At 42.7% G+C, this 24996-nt stretch overlaps 1 protein-coding gene and 1 pseudogene across 4 annotated transcripts in view; one reads left to right on the forward strand and one right to left on the reverse strand.

The window, feature by feature from the left end:
* The first annotated feature begins 844 nt into the window (after positions 1–844).
* Positions 845–24996, forward strand: part of LOC138419201 (zinc finger protein 665-like) — a 33483-nt gene continuing 9331 nt past the window's right edge. The window contains exons 1-6 of one of the 4 annotated variants that reach the window (XM_069551616.1): positions 870–979; positions 3111–3169; positions 5133–5214; positions 14615–14691; positions 15980–16062; positions 21260–21386. In XM_069551616.1, coding sequence (XP_069407717.1) covers positions 16048–16062; positions 21260–21386 — 142 coding nt within the window. In that variant the 5' untranslated portion in view covers positions 870–979; positions 3111–3169; positions 5133–5214; positions 14615–14691; positions 15980–16047. Of the gene's footprint in view, positions 980–3110; positions 3170–5132; positions 5215–14612; positions 14692–15979; positions 16063–17639; positions 20321–21259; positions 21387–24996 lie in introns of those variants that run through there. The other 3 variants (XM_069551615.1, XM_069551618.1, XM_069551617.1) reach the window with 3 other exon arrangements.
* Positions 20031–20318, reverse strand: LOC138418517 (uncharacterized; annotated as a pseudogene).

Genomic DNA, 24996 nt, shown 5'->3' on the forward strand with positions numbered 1-24996 from the left:
AGCTATTATTGAATATATGCTTGGCAATTTTTTTGTTGTATAGTGTACATTGTTTTTTCACTGCTGAGGATGGATTACTGCACAATATTTGATAATTAGGATGTGTGCAATTTACCTTTTTTATTTTGTTGGTGTGAGATTTTGGTGTTGTATCTGATAAATCATTGGTGAATCCACTGTCGAGAATCATTTTTAGGTTATCTGTATGAAATTATGGATGCTAGGCAAACTTATTGTGATAATCGTTTCACAGTATACGTATCAGTTAATTTTTCTCTGTAGCTTAAACTTACACAATGATATTTGTCATTGTAAGAGTTGCTTATACAACCCCTTTATGTCACTGTTTAAAGAGTTGGGTTTAGAAGGGGGAAATAATTAAAACACGTTGGATAAAAGAAACAATAACGCAGTTTATAATCATTTAAAGTGTCTTGCTCTTAAAAGGCTGTGGTTAGTGACCCAAATGATCACATCCCTTAAGTCCTCCATCTCAGACACCCAGGTACTGACCCTAAGTTTGCTGTTTTGTAGGGTGTGAGTAGGGAATAGCCCGTTTCTACCCAGGCAGAGTTTTGTATTTGCAATATAGACTCATTCTTGTTTCTTAAAACTGCCCAAGTTCCCAGTTCCCTGAATTGCTTCAGCCTCACTAGCAGGATCTGAGCACAACATGCTGTGAAAAACAGTTTTTATTGAGAATAAACCCTGTTAGACTTAAGAGGAAGTATCTTGGCTTCCGACATAACTTGAAGCTTTTACCTGAGCAGTGTTACAGACGGTAACTGAATGCTGTCAAGGTAACAGGCCCCGCCCCCCTCCGCTCCCCGCCCCTCCCACGAACAGTGCGCACAGCGGGTGCTCGCCCCGCCCCTGGTCGGAAGCCGCGGCTCTAAAACCAAGAGCCCTTTCACACGGAGCCGGAAGCTGGAGAGCGCGGAGCCGAGGTTCCCGAGCGGCGCCTAAGCTTCCTTCTAGAGTAAGTTTGCAGAGCTCGCCACCCCTCCATCCCCCACCTCCGCGCCCGCTCACTCGTCCTCATGGTGTGAGAATTGCCAGCGACCTGAAAACCCTGGCACCCGGTGCTCGGCCCCGAATAGACGCTGCCACTGCGGTTGCGGCCCAGTTATCTTTTCGTTTGGGTTTTAAGTGTTGCTGAGGCGGTTTCGGCCCTCGGTGCGCGTAGACCCCCGCCTCTGACGACATTTTCCTGCTTAAAACCGTTTTTGACCTCTGGCCTCGCCAAGTAAAGCCCTCTCTCGCGAGTTGGAGTCGCGCCCACCGTGTCGTCTTCTCGACCGCTGGAAGCAGAGCCCTGATAGGCCGCACGCCCTCTCCCCAGTCCCGGGATTCCCGGGATTCCGCAGAGCCGGCCCTGCTCCTGAGCCCCCTCCTTCCCAGCCCCTCCGTCCTCGCGTCTCCTGAGGCCGGTCCTTCTGCCCCGCAGCAGCCCTCTTTCCTGTCAGCCCGTACCCTCACCCCTCATAGGGTAGGTGACCTGGGCCAGCCATGTGTGTCCCATGCCCAATTCAACTCGGTCGGAAAAGGTGATCTTCAGGTCCGGGGGCGTCTCGTTCTGTCGCCCACTCAGTAAATTCAGGAGGCAGGAGGATCAGGAGAAGCAGAGTCAGAAGGACTGAGAGAAATAACTGAAAGCGAGGAGAAAAGCATCAGGGAGAACCAGTGGGAAAACAGAATGGCTGAGGGATTTGCAAAGGGATAGTCAAGTCAAAGAGGTTAAGCCTTGAAAATAGCCAAGTGAGTAAAATAGAGAAGTATTAATAGACCAGAAAGCCAGATCTCCAGGGACTGGAAAACAGCACAGGGAGAACTGCCCTGTCTCAGTGATGGGAGCGGGGAGGCGAAGGGCGATGAGGACGTCGGAGGTCGAGAGTCCCTAACTGGGTTTTGGCCAGGTTTGAGTCCAGGCCTCTTGAGTTAGGGTCCTGAGTTGTGTTTTCACCCGGTTGGAGTCCCGCCACAAAGGTTCATCTGAGGTGGCCGGTTTTCTGGTGCTGGCAGAGAAGGGTAGGAGCAGAGGAAGAAAGGGCTGGAAGGAAGCATAGCCACATGGCCTGCCAGAGAGTGGGGAGGAAGGGAGAGTCACAGCGGGAGGAGGGGAGTAATCTGGAGCGCAGAGACGGAGCCGAAATGGGGGAAGAAAGAGGCAGACATAGGTATGGATTTTTGAAAGACTCAGGAAGGTTAGTGAGAGAGAGCATTTCCAGGGGGAACGAATTCCATTAGCCTGGGACAGGACACGTGTGAGGGAGGAAATAGGACAGGAGCAGCAGGAGAGCAGAGGGGGAGAAAAAGAGACACCAGACCCAGATGAAATAAGGAGATAGGTGAACCGGGGGGTAACCTCGATCCAGGTGTGGCCGCTTTTTGGATACAGATGATTTTTTTAGTTATACAGAGGAGAATGAGAATTTCAAAACTCCCTTCTATGAGGCTTGTGTCTTTTTTTATTAGTTGTGGCAGAAGATGACTTTAATTTGCAAACCCTGTTAAGCCTGGGGCAGTGGCTTGATTCACTGAGTTGTGAGTGACCCCCTTCCCTGGTCCTATCATAAGATAGAGGTCAGGGAAGAAGAGACTGGAGCAAGAAATGACCATCTCTAGAGTGTCACAGGTAGTAGCTTTTTTTTTTTTTTTAATGAATTTTTTTGGCTGGGCTGTGCCATGGGCTCAGGAGTTGTGGCTCCCAGGTTCTAAAGCACAGGTTCAGTAGTGCACAGGCTTAGTTGCTGGTACTTGTGGGATCTTCCTGAACCAGGGATAGAACCCATGTCCCCTGCATTGTCAGGCAGATTCTTATCCGCTGTATCATTATTGGGTAGCATTTTTAAAGGAACACTTTTTTTTTTTTTTTTAACGGATTCACATTTTCTCCTTTCTTTATGTATAGTGCTTTTTGTAGCTTGGAATAGGTCTTAATTCATTCAATTTCTGTACTCATTTTTAACTTCAGAAATAAGCTTTTTTAGTTTCTAGTATTCTACTCTTATCATCCTTTTCTAAAATGATTATTCTCCACATTTTTTTAAACTTTTACACCAGGTTTTTAGATTAAAAATCATTCAGTTTTTTTTCCAAATTTTTTTCAGATTCATTCCTTGCCTGAGTGATTTCTTCCCTTTATTTCATACATTTGAAATCTTCTTTGGTAAGTAGTAAATCATCTTAGACTATTTTGTGCCATACTTAGCAAAAATGTCACCTCGTTTATCAGTTCTAATGAGGTAGATGAACCTAGAGTCTATTATACAGAGTGAAATAAGTCAGAAACAGAAAGACAAATACTGTATATTAATGCATATATATGGAATTTAGAAAGATGGTACCAGTGATCCTACATGCAGGGCAACAAAGGGAGACACAGATGTAAAGAACAGATTTTTGGACTCAGTGGGAGAAGGTGAGGGTGTGATGATTTGAGAGAATAGCACTGAAACATGTAAATTACCGTATGTAAAATGGAATGATAAGTGCAAGTTTGGTGCACGAAGCAGGGCACCCAAAGCCAGTGCTCTGGAACAACCTAGAGAGATCTGGTGAGAAGGGAGGTGGAAGATTCAGAATGGGGGTGCTGCTGCTGCTGCTAAGTCATGTCAGTCGTGTCTGACACTGTGTGACCCCATAGACGGCAGCCCAACAGGCTCCTCTGTCCCTGGGATTCTCCAGGCAAGAATACTGGCATGGGTTGCCATTTCCTTCTCCAATGCATGAAAGTGAAAAGGGAAAGTGAAGTCACTCAGTCGTGTCTGGCTCTTGGCGACCCCATGGACTGCAGCCTACCAGGTTCCACCATCCATGGGATTTTCCAGGCAGGAGTACTGGAGTGGGGTGCCATTATAGTCACTGCTACTGCTAAGTCACTTCATTCGTGTCCGACTGCGCGACCCCATAGACAGCAGCCCACCAGATTCCCCCATTCCTGGGATTCTCCAAGCAAGAACAGTGGAGTGGGTTGCCATTTCCTTCTCCAGTGCATGAAAGTGAAAAGTGAAAGTGAAGTCACTCAGTCGTGTCTGACCCTCAGAGACCCATGGACTGCAGGCTTCTCCGTCCATGGGATTTTCCAGGCAAGAGTACTGGAGTGGGGTGCCATTGCCTTCAGTCTGTTAATGAAGGAAAGGAATGTTTTAAAACTCAGAATGGCACCAGGCCCCTCATCCATAAGATGCATTTTGGGATAATTTTGGCACCAGATGATTCATCCCAGGCCATAAAATGATTAACTGGAATCTTGTAGAAGGGCAGATTACCATGTAAATAGTTTTATTTACATAGATTAGGAGACAGTATCTTGAGTATAACATACTGGTTTGTGAAGTAGGTTCTGAGCCATTAGGCAGAACAGGCTTGAAGACAGAGTCCATTCACATAGCTTAAGACAAACATTTCCATAAGAAAAATGCCTTGGTCAACTCAAGGTTTGAGAATAGTGAACTTCAGGTAAAACCAAGTGTTATTATGGCAACAAGGTATGTTAAAAGAAACCTTCTTTTACATTTGTATAGAGAATGACAAAAGTATCGCTAGTTTGTTTCCTCCTGCCACTTAAGAGAGAGAAAAATGTCTGACACTTACAGCCTATTTCCTCCATTTGGAGACCCCTGGCCTTCCTGTCTGTTACCCTCTCAGTCCCCCCTTTTCTTTTAGAAGAATTATGTTGCCTAGGGAAAAGGGGCATTGTTCTCGTTCCATAACTGCTTCTGAGCTGAAAATGGGCATTATCCCTAAATTGGTGAGGCAACATGTTCTCCTAACCCTCATACCGAAGATGTCTGATCCAGGGCCCCCAAATAGTAGTTGGAAGAAGCTGCAGCAGTAGCAGGAGTTTGAGCAACTATTGCAGGAAGGGGGACCACTTACAGGGTCCGAAACTGAGCTCTTGTCTAACACTCGGAAATGCATTGCCCGAGGAGACATATGTGCTGACAAAGCAAGAGGTTTTATTGGGAAGGGCACTTGGGTGGAGAGCAATAGGGTAAGGGAACCCAGGAGAACTGCTCTGCTGGGCAGCCCACAGTCTCGGATTTTATGGTGATGATATTAGTTTCTGGGTGGTCTTTGGCCAATCATTCTAATTCAGAGTCTTTCCTGGTGGCACACGCATCACTCAGCCAAGATGGATGCTAGCGAGAGGGATTCTGGGAAGTGGACAGACACTCCATGTCTCCTTTCGACCTTTTTGGAACTCTTCAGGTTAGTGGTGGCTCATTAGTTCCATATTCCTTATCAGGATCTCCTGCTGTAAAACAACTCATGCGAATGGTTACTATGGTGCCTGGCCAGGGTGGGGGGTTTCAGTGTGCTTACCCTAACACAGCCATTTGTAACTTAAAAGCTTTCATGCAACTAGAAACAAATCCAGTTACACAGTTACAGAAGCAGGGAGCAAACAGCAAAAACAAAACAATCCGAATTATTGTAAGAAAGATAGTTTTCCACCATGGGGCACTAGTTAACATCTCCCAAAATGAGGCAGTTGAGGCTTCAGGAATATCCATAGCCCCAATCATCTTGTTCATGTGTTTAGTAAAGTGAATAACATTAGGGCTCATATCAGGTATATATGTACAGCATTGGGTATGAATAATGACTCAAGTTCCTCCTTGCGCAGCTGTCAGAATATCTAAAGGCAATCTGTTTTGTAAAACCACCTTTCTAATTTGTGCTTGTTCAGCATTAAGAGCTGAAATAGCTTTTTGAGAATCTTGTAATGCCTGTTGAGTAAAATTAGTCAATGCATCCACTCGTAGCATATCATCTGTAGTTCCCAAAGAGGAAACAAAGACTGCAGCCAAATAATCATACCAGTGAAATACAGACCTTGCCCACCGAGTTTTAAGGTGGGGTAAATTAGCAGGCTTTTCTGGAAGCTCTGAAAATATAAAGGCGTGAGTAAAGGCTAGACCCAGGGTGCATCTCCCTATCCAACCAAGGGGAAGCCATGCCCATAAGTAAGAGCCACATATCCAATAGGTCCCGTTTGGAGCAAGCCAGCTGACTGAGATATCCAGTCCCAATTAATGCCTGGCCAGACAAAGGGAGGACCAGAACTGGGGTTGGAAAACATGGGAATGATTACGTTGCATACATCCTGAAGCAAAAATCCCAGTTGTTTCCAATCATTGTAATTAAGTTGTTGGCTGACTTTTGGGGATGGCTCTGTTTGTTCCCAGCATAGAAGGGCAGTAGATACTAGATGTCCTTTTTCAGGAGTTAGCCATATAACCTCATCCCATATTTGATAAACGTCAGGTAAAAAACCATTAGATCCAGACCTATTTGCCTTATGTGTAGGGAAATAGTCATTAAACTGAGACAGTGTATAATCAAAAGTCACATTATGTCCATAGTTAAAGTACAAAGTGTTGCACCAGTCCAATTTAGGGTTGGTAGATGCCATCAGATGTAGAAGAGGCATCACATATGATTGCTGTTGAAGGTATTTGCAGACTTGGAGAAAGTCTTTTTCTTGAAGTGGAGATGTCCGCCACAGGAAGCCTTTTATGATGAAGAGGGGAGTGCTCCACAGACCCAGCAGTTAGACCAATTGTGGAATGCAGTGGGGTGAGCCCAGGACAGGAAGTCATTGTCTTGAGGATCAAACGGCACACTTAGGATTTTTGGAGTCAGCAGAAGTAGGCTCACATAGATTATCAGGCCCATCTGAAAGGTACAAAGTCAGAGCATAGAAAGTAAAGACATAAAATGAAGTCGCCTAGTTTTGGTCAGGGTGCCACCTCTTAACTCAAGTGTGATGTACCCACGAATCAATTCCTGGCACTTTGACAGCTGTGGAAGAAGAAAGAATAACCTGGTAAGGGCCTTCCCAGAGGGGCTCGGGGGATGGGCCCCCAGATCTCAGTGTTTTTATGAGGACCTCGATTCCTGGCTCAAATAGAGGCTTGCTTGACTCAGAGGCCGGGTCAGGAGTCATCTCTCGGAGTTCTGTTAATGCCTGTTGAAAAGCTGAGAGCTGAGTTACATAACTAGTTAATTCCAAGGCTTCAGGGTCTATAATGATGTCTGTGCATAAGAAAGGCCTTCCATAAATACGTTCAAAGCTGGACAGTCCTTCCCTTTTGGAGGCAGTTCAAGGCCTCATTAAAGCTATGGGTAGGACTTTAATCCCGTTGTCCTGTGTCTCTTTAGTTAATTTGCGCAGATGTCTTTTGATAATGTCATTAGATTTTTCAACCTTTCCTGAAGATTGGGGTCTCCAGGAACAGTGTAAATCATACTCTATTTCTAGAGCTTTAGATAACCCCTGAGTTACAGCAGCTTTAAATGTGGAGCCATTGTCACTCTGAAGGCTCTGTGGCAGCCCAAACCTGGGGATAGTTTCATGGATTGAAATCTTTATAAACTCCTTAGCCTGCTTACTATGACAGGGAACACCTCAATCCATCCAGTAAAAGTATCTACCCAAACTTGTAAGCAAGAATGTCAGTTAGCTTTTGGCATATGGGTAAAATCAATTTCCCAGCCCTCTCCAGGATACTTTCCACTTCGTTGTAATCCAGATATTGCTAGCTTCTCAGTCTTTGGGTTATTTTCTGACAAACCTCATACCTTTTGATAATGTTCTTTAAAGTTTTCATTACATTTTTACCTTCAAACAAATGAGAAGCAATCTGGTAAGTACTCTCTGCACTCAAATGAAAACTCTGGTGTAAACCCTTAAGAATTTTCCATTGAGCATTTTCAGGAAGTATTAATCGTCCATCCTGGGACTATAACCATCTTTTATTTGTAATCTTAGTTCCTCTTTTCTCATATCTTTCTAATTCTTGCTTAGTATATTATGGTTTTTCCTGTTTCTCAGGACCTGTCTAAATCAAAGGCGTCTGCAGTGAAGGGGTTTCATAAAGTGCCTGCTTTTCTGGCTTGAGTCAGCCAGCTGATTACCTCTAGCTGCTTTACTCCCATCCCTGCTGTGCCCTTTGCAATGCATAACAGCTACACAATATAAAGCAGTTAAAAGTCTCTCAATCTCTCTGAAATGCTTCATAGGTTCTCCTGTTGCTGTTTTAAACTGTCTTTCTTTCCATATTGCAGCATGAGCATGTAAAGTCAAATAAGCATACTTAGAATCCTTGTAGATATTTCGTTGCTGCCCTTTGCTTAACTATAGAGCTCAGGTCAGAGCCACAAGCTCTGCTAACTGAGCACTGGTTCCCTGGGGGAGAGATTTTGTTTCTGAAACCTGCTCAGCAGTCACCATGGTGTAACCTGCTTTATGCTTTCCATCCCGAACAAAAGAACTGCCATCTGTAAATATTTCCATGTCAGGATTGTCTAATAGGGTATCCATTAGATCCTCCCAAGCTGCATAGTTTAAAGTTAGAAATTGGGAACAATCGTGATCAGGTGTTTCATTTCCTTCTCAGGAAGGAAAGTGGCAGGATTTAAATGTCCACACACTTTAAGCTTAGTTACTGGTCCTTCTAACAACAAAGACTGATTTTAAGAAGCCTACTGTCTGTCATCCAAATATTAACCTTAGAATTTAAGATTCCATTCACATCATGAGAATTCAGAAAGTAAGATTTCTTCGATTAATTATTTTTAAAGCTTCAGGTGCTAATAAAGCTGCTGCCCCAATTACTCTTAGGCAGTGGGGCCACCCACGTGAAATTACATCTGATGTTCTGCTTAGATGAGCAATAGGTTGCTGGTGAGGCCCTCGGGGTTGTGTCAAAATTCCCAAGGCCACACCTTTTCTTTCAGTGACAAACAAATTAAATCCTGACCCTGTGGGCAAACTCAAAGCAGGAGCTTGCAGGAGGGCAGTCTGAAGAACCTTAAAAGCCTTTTGAGTCCTGGAGACCAAAGCAGTTTGTCTGTTTGGGCCTGCTGAGTTTCAGCTATAAGTTTATATAAAGGCTGGGCAAGTTCCCCATAACCGGGAATCCAAATATGACAGTAGCCTGTGATTCCCAGAAATCTTCTCAATTCTCTTAAAGTCATAGGTAGGGGATGATTTGGTATGGGTTTAATTTTCTCAGGGCCTATGGCCCTAGTCCCTTCTGATATGATTAGGCCCAGATATCTAACAGATTGTTGACAAAGCTGAGCCTTTTCTCTTGACACCTTATAACCGCAGCCTGCCAGAAAGTTAAAGAAATCTTCTGAGGCTCCTGAACAAGCTTCCTCTGTCTCAGCACAGAGCAAAATATCATCTACATATTGTAACACCACCGCTTCGGAGCTATTAAAGTTTTGTAGATCCCGTGACAAACTTTGTCCAAATAAGTGAGGACTGTCACGAAATCCCAGGGGCAAAACTGTCCAGGTTAACTGAGAAGCTGGCTGCATAGGGTCTTCAAAGGCAAATAGAAATTGACTTTCCTCTGCCAAAGGCACAGAATAGAAAGCATTTTTCAAATCAATTACTGAGAAATATTTGGCTCATTCAGCAATTTCAGACAATAGAGTATAAGGATTAGGCACCATGAGGTGTAAAGGAACTACAGCCTCATTTATTATTCATAAATCTTGAACTAGTCTCCATTTACCATTTGATTTCTTTATACCCAAAATAGTGTTGCATGGACTGTTACAGGGAACTAATAGTCCCTGCTCCTTCAAATTTTCGATGATGTGTTTTAACCCTTAACCTCAGGTTTCAATGGATACTGCTTCTTATGTGGAAATAAGTGGATCTTTGAGCTTGACAACTACAGGAATAGCATTTTGTTCTTGATCCACATATTTTCCATCAGCCCATACTCTAGGATTTACAGTTTGTTCAACTAAAGGGAGAGAAAGGGAGGGCTCTATATTTTTGAAAACAGAGGCATGGACCTTGTTCAGTATATTCCTCCCCAAAAGGGGTGAGGGAGACTCTGGCACAATCAGAAACTCGTGTGAAAATAGCGCAGAATCTCAGTTACAACATAAAGAATAACTGAAATAATCCCCTTTGGCTCGTCCAGACAGTCCCATTACAGAAGCGGATCCGGAAGGAAGTGGGCCAGGGGCTTCAGTAAGCATGGAGTACGTTGCCCAGTATCTAAAAGGAAATCGATGGCTTGGCCCCCCACAGTTATTAATACCTGGGGTTCCTCAGGTGTAATTAGGACAGGAGCTTGTGTGGCGACCCCCGGGCACCTTCAGTCCTGATTGTCTTGAGAATCTGACCCCAGGTGTCATTATGACAATCCAGTATTTTAAGAGAAACCTCCTTTTAGATTTGTGTAGAGAAGGAAAAAAATATTGCTAGTTTGTTTCCTCCTGCTGCTTAAGAGAGATAAAAATGTCTGACACTTGCAGCCTATTTCCTCCCTTTGGAGACCCCTGGCCTTCCTGCCTGTTACCCTCTCAACATCGTGTAATAAAATAGACATATTTTCAAGTGTGGTTTTACCAAAGACATGAATCGTGTGTATGTGTTTATGTGTGCGCACACAAATGGATATTTCTGGTCTCAGCTGTTTACCAGAGAATGACGGAGGTATGACATTAGATCTTGTGAAATTAAAGGCATTTCTTTGAGAAATGGGAAAATAAAAGAACATTTAACATGATAAAACCAACAAAATGCTTCATTCTTTCCTTTCCAAAAAGAAAAAAAGAAAAAACCACCTAGTTTAACTGGTTAGTCTAATGGTCTGTTTTCTCCATTTTCTATGATCAGTGAAAAAAAGTGAGTTGTGCAGTGATATGAAGATGTTTCCCTCAGGTCCCTTTGTGTCTTTTCTGTGCAAATGCAACAGAGCCTCTCTCTTAATAATGAAAAAGGTTGCTCAGATCCTATTTCCAAGCTGACCCTTACAATGTTTTTTGTACCAGTGGATATATATTTGCAATTCTGTATTTTTAAAATATTTTACTGCAATCATATAATAAAGAATTACCTGCTTGGTATCAGTTTGACCCAATCTTGAAAGAAAAGTTTCTTTTGCTCAGATACATGACAGATGTTCCTGGTCTTAAATGGGATGGGCAATAAGGACAAACTTGGCCCACTTGCCCTTCAGACTCCCATTTCGTTATTCAGTTATACCCGGTTCTCTTCACTCAGCTCAGACCTTCTCATAAACTGCTTATCTCTGGGCCTGAGGGAGCCCACTTGTAACGTGCAGATGAGAGACTAGACCGGAATCTCTGAGCGTGAGCAACACTGGCCCCTGAAAGATTAGCCAAATTGGCTGTGTGTCTGTGTGTGGCAGTTCTGGTTGGGAGGGACTTTCTGGTGGTAATGAGAATTTTAAATAGATCCCAGTCCTCCCTCAATGAAAAACGAAAAGGAAAACTGTATGATGGAGGCAGGATCATAGGCTCAGAATTAGATGACTTCTATGAATAAGGCTAAATCTGAAGGGAGATTTTTTTTTTTTTTTTAATGTCCTTACATTCAGACTTCCACTGCCTTTCATTTGTTTTTGGGTCAAAAGCTTGACTCCTTGCTGTTTGTCCACAACCCTCTGTCAAGCTTAGGGCCCTGTCAGTGTCCCCAGCCTCATCCTGGGAGTTGAACCTTTGCTCATGGTTCAGCCTGTCCTGGTCTCATTTACTTTTTCTCTGTTTCAAAATACGAAAACCATTTCTGTCTGACATTGTAGTTCCTTTTCTTACCATCAGGCCACCATGACTCAGGCCATTTGTCACCCTTCAAGTCTAGGCTCAGAGAGGTCTCCCCATCCCCTCCTAACAGTCTCTCTCATGTTATCTAGGTTTATTGCCTCTGTATCACTTGCCATCAGCAGAAATTAATGCCCTTCTTCATGGATTATTTTGAGTCCTTCCTGGTTCCCTTCTTTTTAGGGCTCATATGTTCCTCTTCTTCCCAGCATGGCTGCAGTACCTGTTACTAGAAATGTCTGTAGATGACAGAACTATGGGTTGGGCTGAATAATCCTCTAGGAAGACCAAGAGAACAGGGCAGGTGATGAAGCTGTTTCCCGTGTTCTGGACATTTCAGCTGTATTGATCTTTACCCCATGTGACTACTTAATTACTCAAAAGATGAGCCAAGAAATATAGGAAGTCCTGAAAAGCCCTACAGAACTGGTGTCCTCAAGCAGTGGGCTAAGATGTCCCCATGTTTCGTCTGCTGGGTTTCATCCTCTGCAGCCCCCAGATCTAAGCTCTGTCCAACCAGGATCAGTCACCATCGTGGACAGCAGCTTTGCCATCTAAGAGTTCATGTCCTTAGTGTCAGCGTTGTGGTTTCACTGCGCTGAGGATGAGCAGAAATCCAAAACCTAATGGGGCAGGAAGAAGACCCTGCCCCGTGCGCCCCCCAAGAGCTAGAATATCTTCGAAGTAGGTGTGGGTGGAGAAAACAGGAGACAGTGAAACCTGGAGACCCTTGCTTTGAGAATTCCTCGTCTCAAATGCCTTTGTACGTGGACTCCATAATGTCCCCAGGTGGTGGCAGACTTTCCCAGGAGGGCCAGTCTCTTGATTTTCACACTGCATGTGCAGTGTCCTTTGGGTGGTAGCTCGTGGGCACTCCTCTTGTGATCCCCTTTGCCCGGAAACCCCTGTGTGCTTTAGTCTTGCTTAGTCCAGTCATCAGGGAGGAGAGGTAGACAAATGGGGAAAGCGGAGGGAGCCTGGTGGGGTCTGCAGGAGGCTTGTGGCAGTACTTGGGGGCATCAGGGTGAGTCCAGTGAATGGAGCGTGTGCCCATCCCAAGTGTAGTTGCAGGGACAAGGGGTGTGTGGATCTGTTGGAAGAGAATGTCTCCGTTCAGGCTGGGGCACCTGGAAGGGGGTTTGTTGGAGATCCCGCATGGAGTGGTTTGAGGTTCTACTGCCTGAGCTCGTGTTCCCTGGAGAGCAGTGCTGAGGCTGACATGTGCCTGCACAGGTTTGATTTGACAACTCGTGACCACACGTGAGCAGCAATGAAGAACGTGGAATTCAGCCAAGAGAAGTCTTTCCCACTGTTGGAACGGTGGCCTGGGCTGAGCCTGCAGGCACCTGTGGGTGCAGGAGGATGGGAGCCTTGGGTTTGAGGGGCTGGTTCTAGCAGGTGCCCCCAGCATCCACTCCGCTCCCTGGCTTTTGTTGGCTCTTTTAGGAGGCAGGCACCATAGAGTAACAGGGAAAATCTCAGGTCATTTTTTTGCATCAACTTTGGTATCATTGTGTACTTGGGGTTGCCAGTGCAGAAAGGTTCATGTGCATTTGGGAAGATACCAAGAGAATCTGGAGTGTTTCCTTGGAAGATGGTGAGGTCTCAGTGGGCCATGTGCATCATTGGAGTTATCCCTCTTTTTCATAGTCTTTGGAGATTTCGATGTTTGACCTGGATCACTCACTGTAAATGAAAATATGGTGTCTTGTGTCTGTGGATCCTTGGTGTCCTCTTTTGTATTTTGCCTCATGCATGAGCAATCAGGGCTTGGAATGCTTTGTGTTTGTGTAAGAGGGTTAGAGGCTCATTATGGGCTCTCTGGAGACTCTGTTGGATACCATGAAAGTTTGTAAGTTTGTTTGAGTCCCACTGGGAAAACAGGAGTACTAAGGTTAAGATCACAGAATGCTTGTTATAAGGTGGTCCTACTAGGTAGGGATCTCTGGGCCCAACCTGAGAAGAGTCATAAAGTCCTGTGAGGTCGGGGAGGATGGCTCCATAAAATCAGAGGGCAGCGATGCCACAGTGATCTGCAGCCTGGAGGCTTGTCCTCTAGAAGATGCAGCTGCAACTGTCTTGCTGCCAGGCTAGGTTCTGTGTTATCCACTCCTGTCCCTCCAAAAATAAGCACACATACAGCACAGTACAGAAACACGGAATCTTAACTGCACTGCTGGTGGTAATGTAAATGGTTCTGCTATGTTGGAAAATAAAATGGACGTTCCTTAACAAATTAACATAGAAGAGGCCTACAGTGTGTCAAACCCATTTCTGACAGATATCCAAAGGAAAAGCAATCAGTTTTTCAGGGATATGTCCACAGTCCCATGAGTGTGACTGGATTTGTAGTAGCCAAGGCATAGACACAGCCCAGATGTCTCTTGACAAAAGAATAGGTTACAAAAGTGTGGTATAGAAATATTTATTATATACTGTATATTCATGAACTATGTTTTCTCTGTATATAAATATAAAAATCAAGAATCCTGCATTTATGCCAGAATGAATGAACCTAGAGAACATTATGCCAAGTTAAATAAGCCTGACAAACGAGGACAGATACTATGTGGAAACTAGAATTGTCAAACTCATAGAGCCATCGAGTAATGAGGCTTTACCAGGAGGTGGGTGGAGGGGGAAATGGGGCACTGGTAGTCAAAGAGTAGAGATTTTCTGTTGTAAAATAAGTAAGTTCTGGGGATCTGAGGTGCTGCCTGCTGCCGGTAGTGTTTCTATATCCTTGAAATTCGCCCAGAGAGAAATAATACAGTGTAGTCATAGGTGGAAGTGTAACTTCCTCGACTATAATAATTATTCAGTGTATGAGTCTATCACATGATCACTTTGTACACAGTACATTTATACCATTTTTGTGAGTTACACCTTAGTAAGGCTGGGAAAGAAAAAGAGACTTGGGGGGGGGGGGCGTGCTTTTCGCCTCTGAATGGTGCTCAGTCCAGGCTTCATGTTTCATTGATGACGCATTTTGCATACACATGTGCCAGAGTCCAGCTCCAGCAGCCAGGGAATCAGCCTGAAGAGATGAGCGGTGTCGGTGGAGAATGATGCAGCCTCTGACTCAAGGTATGGGACTGCATGTTTATTGTAAGCTTCAGATTCTCTTTTATACTTTAACAAAACCATTAGGTCAGAGGTTTGGAATTTTCAATTTTCCCCTCACCCAGATTTATTGTCTCTATAAAACATTGTTGCCCTTCAAACAGAGTTTCTGCTTCAGTGATTCTCTCAGAATCCTGGTTACTTTAACTTGTGATTACACTGTAACTCATGCTTATGTCTGGGCTATATAACACATTCCTCAGTTTATTTCTTATCTTTCTAAATCCTGTTTGCCCCTAGCATCTTAAGTTCACTATCTCCTAAGAAGGCTTTAGCTATTAATATCTCTGAAATTCCTAATCTGTATAAGCTATTGTAAAACATGCTAGCACTACCACATTACTTAAATTTTTAGCTTCTAACTATTCTTAATTATTCCAAAACTCTAAATTCAGCAAACTTCCTTTGCCATAAACATTTCCCTCACAAATAGGTCTCTGATGACAATCCTTCCCATGGCCTCAAGCTGTGGCCTACTTGCTCATCCTGGAATACTCTTTATAAAGATCCTTGAACAAAGGTCAGTGGTTAACTATATGGATTATTCTCTGGGCACAACTACAGAAGGCTTTGTGCCTTCTCATGCTCTACTCAAGGACAATAAGCACCTTAACCTTCTTTTCAGTAATGCAACCGAGCAAAGGGAAAAACAGTTAGAATCACAATACCTAACTCCTTCATCCCAGGTCTATGCCTGCAGGAGAAGGAGAGGGAGTTAGGGCCGTGCCTCTATTTTGTCAGTAATGTCTAATGCAGCTCCTGACACACATGTTTTGTACCCTCTGACCAGAGATTCCCCTTCAGGTAGTTTGTGTTGGTCCACAGCTTGAGACTGTTTAAGATGCCCCAGTTGATTCCAGTCTGGATCCCTCACTGAGCATCAGGACTCTTGAGTCCTTCCAGTCCTGAGGGGGAGATCTGGGCTGAGGAGGGGATGCTCCATTCTGAGTGGGGATGGATTAGGGCTTGCTGTGTGACCTGAAGGAGATTGCCTGGTCAGTAGAGGTGCCTCCTGCTGCTGTGTACATGAGGCCTCAGCAGGAGGGGAGTGTGATCTGAGGGAAAGTGTGGGAAAGTCCCGTGTTGGTCTCTCTGCGGAAGTTTACTGTCCTGAGTCCCTCCTGAGACATTGGCCACAGGGGCCTATCTGTTCCTCATGGTGAGGGCTTCCCTGTGTGTGTGTGGTGTGGGCTCAGGAAGGGGATGTGTTGACTCTAAGCATTAAACAGCATGTTTTCAACTTTCATGATAGACCTCTGAAGACTCGTGTTGCCTGGGGAAGCCCTGAAGTTAAAGAAGAGGAAAGAAAATGAGTGAGGCATGGCTCGCTCTCAGGTAAGGTCATATTTCGTCTGTCCTTCCTGAAATGCCCTTCACTAGACTCACTAATCATGTCTGACTCTGGAGTGTCCTGTGTGACTCCTGTACATGCACAGTCATCCAGGGCCTTCCCCCAGGCCCTGTCGTCTCCACTTAGATCCCGTCTCCCCATGACTCGGTGACCTGGCCCTTGTGAGGAGGCTCCCCTGGGCACCGTCCTGGGCAGGGCTTCTCACCCACGGGTTGGAGAAGGGGTCTCAGTGCTGTTGGGCAGCAGGGATTGCTTAGGGCCTATCTGGATGCACTGTCTGCTCTCTCAACCAGGGTAAGGAAACTGCACGTGAAAGTCAAGTGTTTGTATGCACAATAGCTGGTTAAATCTGGGAATCAGAGCAATTGAGCCTGTCCTTTGCCTTTTGCGTATCTTGACATCCTTGTGAATATACCTTACATATACACAAAGAATTATTTCTGAGTACTGTGTTGTGTTCAGTTGGTTTATTTGTCTGTTTTTATACCAGTACCACGTCACCTTGATTACCTTGTAATAGGTGTTGAAATAGAAAGACCTCCATCTTCCTTCTTCAAGAGTTTTGCTGTTCACTCTTTGAATAATTCTGTGAGTTTCATGATGTTTTATTCTGCTTCTACAAAGATTGTCATGGCTGTATTGATAATGTGTTAATTGGTTGATTGACCCTTTGTGTGGTTATTAAAGAATCTGTTTTGATATAGCATGTTTAAATCTTAATGTTTTCTACTGATGAAACTTTGTCCTGTGGGAAAGAAGATCTCATCTAATTGCTCTAAGGGTTTCATTGCTTTGTTGAACTGTAGTGCAAAGTGCACATCCTTGGCTTCTTCTTGATCTCAGAGGAAAAGCTTTCATTCTTTCCCCATTGCTGTGCTCTTTTCATAATGGCGTTTATTATGTTGATGTTGGTATAATTTATTGTTTGTAGTTTGTTGAGTGTCCCATCTTGGAAGGTTGTCAAATTGTTGTCGAATGGTTTTTTTCTGCATCGAGTTGATCCTGTTTTTTTTTTCCCCCTTTAATCTGTCAATGTGGTGTGTCATATTAATTGATTTTTGTGTGTTGACTTCTCCTTGCCTTATATGAATAAAATCCACTTGGTCATGGTGTCAGATCTTTTTATTTATTTATTTAAATTATTCTAATGGAAGGATAATTGCTTTACAGAAGTTGTTATTTTCTGCCAAACACCAACATGAATCAGCCATAGGTATATATATGTCCTCTCCCTCCCATCTTCCTCCCTATCCCACCCCTGTAGGTTGTTAGAGAGCCCCTGTTTGAGTCCCTGAGTCAGTCAGCAAATTCACATTGGCTCTCTACTTTATATATGGTAATGTAAGCTTCCATGTTACTGTCTCCATACATCTCACCCTCTCCTTCCTCCCCTCCCACCTCCATCTGTTCTCTGTGTCTGTTTCTCCAGATCTTTTTAATATGTGTTAAAGTTGGTTTGCAAGTATTTTAATTTTGCATCAGTATTCGTCAGGGATATTGGTTTCTAGTTTTCCTTTCTTGTGTCTTTGGGAAATCAGCAAACTATTAGAATCATGCTTGCTCCATAGAATTAGCAGTATTAGTGGTAATTCTTCTGTAAATGTTTGGTAGAATTTGGTCCTATATTTTTCTTAGAGGTTTCTGACTACTTTTTAAATCTCTCTAGTTATAATGGGCTTCCCTGGTGACTCAAATCATAAAGAATCTGCCTTCAGTGCGGGAGACCCAGGTTCTCTCCCTGGGTGGGAAGATTCCCTGGAGAAAGGAATGGCTCTCTAGTCCAGTCTTCTTGTCTGGAGAAATTCCATGGACAGAGGAGCCTTGTGGGCTACAGTGCATGAGGTCACAAAGAGTCAGACACAACTGAGTGGCTATCACTTTCACTTTCAACACTTCTCAAATTTTTTATTTCTTAATAAATAAAATAGTTTGTATGTTTCTGAGAATTTGCCAGTATCTCCTGTATTCTGTCATTTATAGGCATTATTGGTCATAATACTTCCTTACCTTTTTGACCTCAGTTGTAATCACTCCTGTTTCATATCTGTTTTTAGTTATTTGAATCTTTTTTTCTCATTTCCTTTATCAAAGTGGGGGTTTTCCTCTACAGTTTTTTCAAAACATCAACTGATGGTTTGTTGATTTTTATATTTTTCTACTTTCTATTGTATCTCTGGTTTAATCTTTCTTATTTACATGTTTCCTTCTGCTAAACTTGAGTTTAGTTTGTTTTCTGTTTTCTGCTTCCTAGAGGTCTAAATGTATTTCAGATTTAAGATCTGTTCTTTTTTTTACTATAAGCATTTAACAGTTCAGACTTTCCTTTTAGTACAGTGTTCTCTGTGTGTTATAAATTTTGTAATGTTGTCTTTTTGTTATTATCCATGTATTTAAAAATTTCCATGTGATTTTTTTCTTAGACCCATTTGTGGTGTAAGAGTGAGTTGTTTAATGTTCACATTTGAGGAATTTTCTTTTTTTCTTGTGTTTATTTCATCATTGTTAGGGAAGATACTTTTATGGTTATCAGTCTCTTAAAATGGTTAATTTTGGCCTAACATGTGGTCTCTCATAGAGAATGTTTTCTGTGTCCTTGAGATACATGTGTTTTCTGCTTTTCTTGGGCAGTGTGATCTGTACATGCCTGTTCAATATTTGCTTCATTTTTCTGAGATATCTAATGTTAGATGTATATATATTTTTACTTGTTACAGCTTTTTGGTAAATTGACCATTTTATCATTACACAATATTTATCTCATTGCACTTTTTTTTCCTTCAGTTTATTTTGTCTGGTATAACAGTCTCCCCTGCTCTCTTTAGGATGGACTGTCTTTTTCCATCCTTTCACTTTTCATCTTTCCATGTCCTTGGGTTAGTGAGTACTACCTGTTTCAACTCTCTGACAAACTCTGTGTCTCTTGCCTTGTTTTTTTTCCTCCTGTTAGTTCTAGTGGCCCCTGCTCCTGTGCATCATATGGTGGTGAAAGACAGGCACCCTGGACAGCTCCTTTCATGCCACTGTAATTTCAGAAGGAATGTATTGAATATTTCCTTCCTATCATGATGTTTCTTGAGGTAGTCTTGCTTAATAACTGTATTTTTTTTCCATATTCTTTTTTGCCATGATTTTTAATTCTGCAAGAAGTTTTTTACTTGGTATTGTGATATTTTGTTTTGGTCATAATCTAATGACTCTTCTAGTTTCAAATCACTCTTTTATTGGAAATGGAAAAAAAGGCAAAGAAATTCTTTGGCTTCTCTTAATGCCTTGCTATGTAAATCTAAATGGATAAAATTATATTTGTATCTTTGTGTATGGTAATTTTATTATGAATTGAGTTCAAATCATAATTGTTTTTAATTTTTTACCAGTTTTCTTTTGGTAGCGTAGTATAGAATCCTGTTGACAAACTCAGCTGAGTACAAAGGATACGTTTTTATCATCTGAAAGATGCTGAAACACATGTGAATAAAAGGATGGTATATAATTGTCCAAAAAAATCTGTCAAAGACGAATCCTCTCATGTCAGTTAATTTTTTATAGATAAGCATGAATGCATGTGCAAGTCTGTGATTTCGATAAAAGACAGCATGATTTAAAAACTACATATCACCTTTTTCTTTCAGTTGAAATTATGTTATCAGTATAATCTGTTGCTTTGAAATTTTCTAAACCATCCTGTTAGTGTTTTAAATAGTAAATTACTAACACTTGTGTTTCTGTATTCACGTCTATAATGACCTTTCATGCCATTCCACATTGTTCACCTTGGACTTTTTTTTTTTCCATATTAATACAATATTTATTTGTTCTCCTTCTGTCAAACCCTGAGCCCACCACTTTCCTCAGGCTGCCTGGGGAGTTACAGGAAAGGGAACATACAGTGCAGACACAGGAGAAAGAACTATGGGAGGTGGAAAGAGCTCCTTCACATCGTGAAGAAGATGAGCTAGACCACCATCAGCCAAAAGAGCCCCATGGCCTTTGAGAGGGCCAAGCCCATCACGTGGAAGAGCTGCTGTTTCAGAGAAGGGTTCCTGGCATAACAGTGATGAAGCTCCCGAACAAAGTCCCACTTCCAGCCCCATAGCCAGCCACCCCTGCTGTGGCAACTCCAGCTCCAGGGAACTTGGCTGCTGTGTCAGAGTCCTGTGAAATGACACTGGTTTGGAAGCTGTGGCTAAGAATAAGTGAGATGGCTGGGGACCCGGGGCTGCCAAGCTGCTGTGGCTCTCATGGGTCAGTGTCTCTGGTCCTTCACCACCTCTGTGGACAGTGATCACTCAACAGGGGGAACATTCTCCCAATCAGGGAGGGGTAGAGACTAATTTGGCACAGGTGTCCATTTTCAAGGGATGAAGGCCTGAGGCCTGAGAGCTGCTCCCCCTGCATAGAAGACAGAGTGGCAGGGAGGAGGCTCACCTTGGACTTCTTTCAAGTTTTCTTTAGGAGCCCTCTGTCAAAGGACTTGTAATGTTCTCTGTATTACTTCACTGTTAGATGCTTAAGCTTCAGTTGCTGAGCCCAAGCTTCTGAGTTCAGGTGCTTCATGTAACATTTCTTACCTTTTTGATCTGAGTCAAGTTTCTCAGAGTGTTTGTGACACAGGTTTTCTTCTGTAAGGTGGGAACACATGGTTCTTTAATGAGTTATTATGCTGGTGACAGGTTCTTGCCTGTAAAGTACTTATTTAATGTTTAGGGTAATACTACAGTAATTTAGAGCAACAGGAAGCCTTGAGACATTTGGTCTTTGCTGCTGTTATCAACATCATACCTGAAAATTTTGACCTTTCCATTAAAAGTGCCATGGACTTTGTCATTTCTGAAGACACCACTCATGCTATACCTCATCGAGATAATGAGTTGCTCTCACTGGGTAGAACATAATATCTGACACTTTTGTATAGCCAAAACAGTGTTGAGCTTTATTTTTATATATTTCATGGATTTTGAACAATGATGAAAAATCCATGTTAATTGGAGGATCTCATAAGGTCTTAGGAAAAAGCGTAAGAAATTAAAATTAGAGATCCATAATTTCTCCAGATACCCCTGCATGGATCTGTTAGAACACATACTTCAACCAAGTCAATTCATACCCCTTACCGCCCTTTCTCTTTTGCATGAAAATGAGAACTTTTCATGGCCCTTTTGGTGACATGTGGTTTCATTTCAGGAACGACTGACCTCTGAGGATGTGGCCATCAAATTCACTCAGGAGGAGTGGGAATTCCTGGATCCTGCTCAGAGGGCCTTGTACAGGGACGTGATGCTGGAGACCTACAGGAACCTGCTGTCTGTGGGTGAGGATGACTTCCTTCCAGAGCTGCCGTAGGGTATCTGCATTTTCCCTGTGTGCCCCTTGGGAGGCCCTGATGTCTTTCATGTGAGAGTTCTGGTGACTGGGGCATGACACAGCTTCGCAAGGTTAAACTGACCCTCTTCAGATGCTGTATCTGTTTCATGTCGTATCTAAGGTTGTCCCAGAGCTTAATTATGTACAGAGCTCACTGGCAGATGTTAAAAAAAAATACCTAAAAACCCGATTTCCTATTTTCTACCTTTTGACTTTTGCTCAGTGTTTAAAAAAATTCACGTCACTTTAGATTTCTTTCTTCTGATAACACTCAATATCTATTTGTTTTCACTTGCTTGTTTACATTTTTTTGGCTGCACCATTCTGCATGTGGGATCTTAGTTCCCTGACTAAGGATCAAACCTACACCTCCTGCATTGGAAATGCAGAGTCTTAACCACTGGATCACCAGGGAAGTCCCAGAATTTCTGTTTCTGATCTCAATATTATCTCCACGTTGGAGCCTGAGAAAAAGCTCTGGACAGTGGGGAGTGATGTAAAAGTAGCCAAAAATACAACATATAAAGAAAAATGAGCATCTCAAAAGCACTGTTTTCTTCTATTTAGGAGTGGGACAAGTTGGTGGATTGGATCCTCTGTGGTTGTTACTTAGGAAAATGTAAGACTGGGTAGAGAGATCATCTTTTTGATCCTAGATCCTACGAGGGGAGCATATGTGAGTCTTGCAGGCTCTGAGCTTGCCATCTGTAGGTCGAGTGCATGGTCCCATCTCAAGATGCTGTAATGTCTGACCTTCATGTTGTATTATTTTTACTCTTGTGCTGCTCTACCCAGTCTGCGAATGTCAACTGTTCCTGATGTTCCATTCTCCTTACTTTGTATCATTTTACCTCTTCAATTTCTTTGAAATATATTCCTGAGGGTCTGAAATTTTATCTGGTTTCCTTGCTGTGATAATCCACCTATGTTTAATTGGCAGCCTCTGAGTCTCTGTGTGGTGGATTTAGTAGGTAACAGAAAACTGTGATGGAGACACTATTCCTAATGTTATTTTCTTGCTCTGTACAAAGTCACCACTTGAAGCTATCCAGTAGAGTGATCAGTATGTTCTAGGATGATGAGAGAGAAAGTATCATGAGAGCCTGATACGTCTTTCCAGGTTATTTTCTGGCTTTGGAGACTCTGTCAAGGGCACCATGACAGTGTTGTTGATGTGTATCAAGGACCATATATTTTAGCCTCTGTAAATGATATGGGAATTTATCCCAGGACAACTTTGTCCAAGTTCACATTCTCATATCTATGGGGCTATTGGGTGCACTGTTGTTCTGTTCATTGTAGGTATTTTTTTATTTTATCATTGAGTTCAAAATTCTGTATTACTCTTAGTGTTTCTGTTTTGTATTTGCAATGCTTTGGATGATTGATTGGGAAATGGTCCCTATGGTGGAACTGGTGATCAGTCCCTCTTAAAATTCTTTATATAGTCTTTGTACTCACTTACTATCAGATGTATGATTTCCACATCTTTTCTCTTTTACTGTTGATTGTCTTTTCAAACTCACTGCACTTTAATGCAGAGTAGTTTATAATTTTGATATAGTTCAATTTATTAATATCTGGTTTTATTTTGTGGCCTGTGCTTTTGGTGTTATATCTAGTAAATCATTTGTGGGTCCAATTTCCAGAAACATTTCCTGCACGTTTACTTCTAGGATTTTTATACATTTGGGACTTACGTTTTGGTCTTTGAACCATTTTGAGTTCGTTTTTGTCTGTCAGTTCAGTTTAGTCGCTCTGTCGTGTCCGACTCTTTGCGACCCCATGAATCACAGCACACCAGGCCTCCCTGTTCATCTCCATCTCCTGGAGTTCACTCAGACTCCTGTCCATTCAGTCCGTGATGCCATCCAGCCATCTCATCCTCAGTCGTCCCTTTCTCCTACTGCCCCCAATCCTTCCCAGCATGAGTCTTTTCCAGTGAGTCAACTCTTCGCATGAGGTGGTCAAAGTACTGGAGTTTCAGCTTCAGCATCATTCCCTCCAAAGAAATCCCAGGGTTGATCTCCTTCAGAATGGACTGGTTGGATCTCCTTGCCGTCCAAGGGACTCTCAAGAGTCTTCTCCAACACCACAGTTCAAAAGCATTAATTCTTCGGGTTTTTGTCTGTAGTGTAAGATAATGTTCCAAGTAAGTTTTTTGCTGGTGGGTATTCAGTTTTTTCAACATGTCTTGTTTCATAGACTGCTTCCCCCATTTAGTAGTTTTTACACCCTTGTGAAACATCTTTGAACATTTCTGCAAGAGGTGTTTTTGTTTTTGTTTTAACCATTCTTTTTAGGTATGCAGCTGCTGCTGCTTTTGCGTCAATTGTGTCTGACTCTGTGTGACCTCACAGACTGCAGCCGACCAGGCTCCTCTATTTCTGGGATTCTCCAGGCAAAAACACTGGCGTGGGTTGCCATTTCCTTCTCCAGTGCATGCATGCCAAGTCGCTTCAGCTGTGTCCGACTCTCTGCGACCCCATAGACAGCAGCCCACCAGGCTCCTCTGTTCTTGGGATTCTCCAGGCAAGAATACTGGAGTGGGTTGCCATTTCCTTCTCCACTTTTTAGGTATAGTTAATTTACAGTTTTGTGTTTCAGGTATACAGCAGTTTACAAGATACTCAATATAGTTCCCTGAGCTGTATCGTAGGTTCCTGTTGTTTTATCTATTTTGTATATACATTAGTTTGTAAATATTCAAACTGGTAATTTATCTCTCCCTTTCCTGCCCCTTCACCATCCTGTACTATCCCCTTTGGTAACCATAAGTTTGTTTTATATTCCAGTGAGTTTATTTTGTGAATAAGTTCATTTGTATCATTTATTTCAGTTTAACATATAATATCCTATGATATTTGTCTTTCTCTGTCTGATTTCACTTAGAATAATCCCTAAGTCTGTCTATATTGCTATAAAAGGCATTACTTCATTGTGTTTTATGCTGTGGAGGTGGCAACCCATTCCACTGTTCTTGACTGGAGAATTGCATGGACCAGGAGTCTGGCAGCTGCAGGTCATGGGGTCTTAAAGAGTTGGACACGGCTGAGCTACTTTCACTTCACAATATTCGCTTGTATATATGCACCACATATTCTTTATCCCTTTGTCTGTCAGTGAACATTTAGGTTGCTGCCGTGTTTTGGCTGTATAAATAGTGCTCCTAAAAACATTGGGGTGCATGTATCATTTTGAATTAGTTTTCATCCTTTCTGGATATATGCCCAGGATTGGAATTGCTGGTTCATGTGATAGCTCTATTTTTAGTTCTTTATGGAACCTCCATGCTATTCTCCAAAGTGGCAGTACCAATTTATGTTCCTTCCAACACTGTAGAAGGGTTCTCTTTTCTCCACACCCTCTCAAGCATGTATTGTTTGTAGACTTTTTGATGGTGGTCATTCTGACCAGTGTGAGGTGATACATTTTTGTGATTTTGATTTGCATTTCTCTCCTAAGTAGAGACATCAAACATCTTTTCAGGTGACTGTTGGCCATCTGTTTGTCTCCTTTGGAGAAGTATCTGTTTTGATCTTCTGCCCAGTTCTTGA

This window comes from Ovis canadensis, chromosome 14, assembly GCF_042477335.2.
Source record: "Ovis canadensis isolate MfBH-ARS-UI-01 breed Bighorn chromosome 14, ARS-UI_OviCan_v2, whole genome shotgun sequence".
Lineage (NCBI taxonomy): Eukaryota > Metazoa > Chordata > Mammalia > Artiodactyla > Bovidae > Ovis > Ovis canadensis.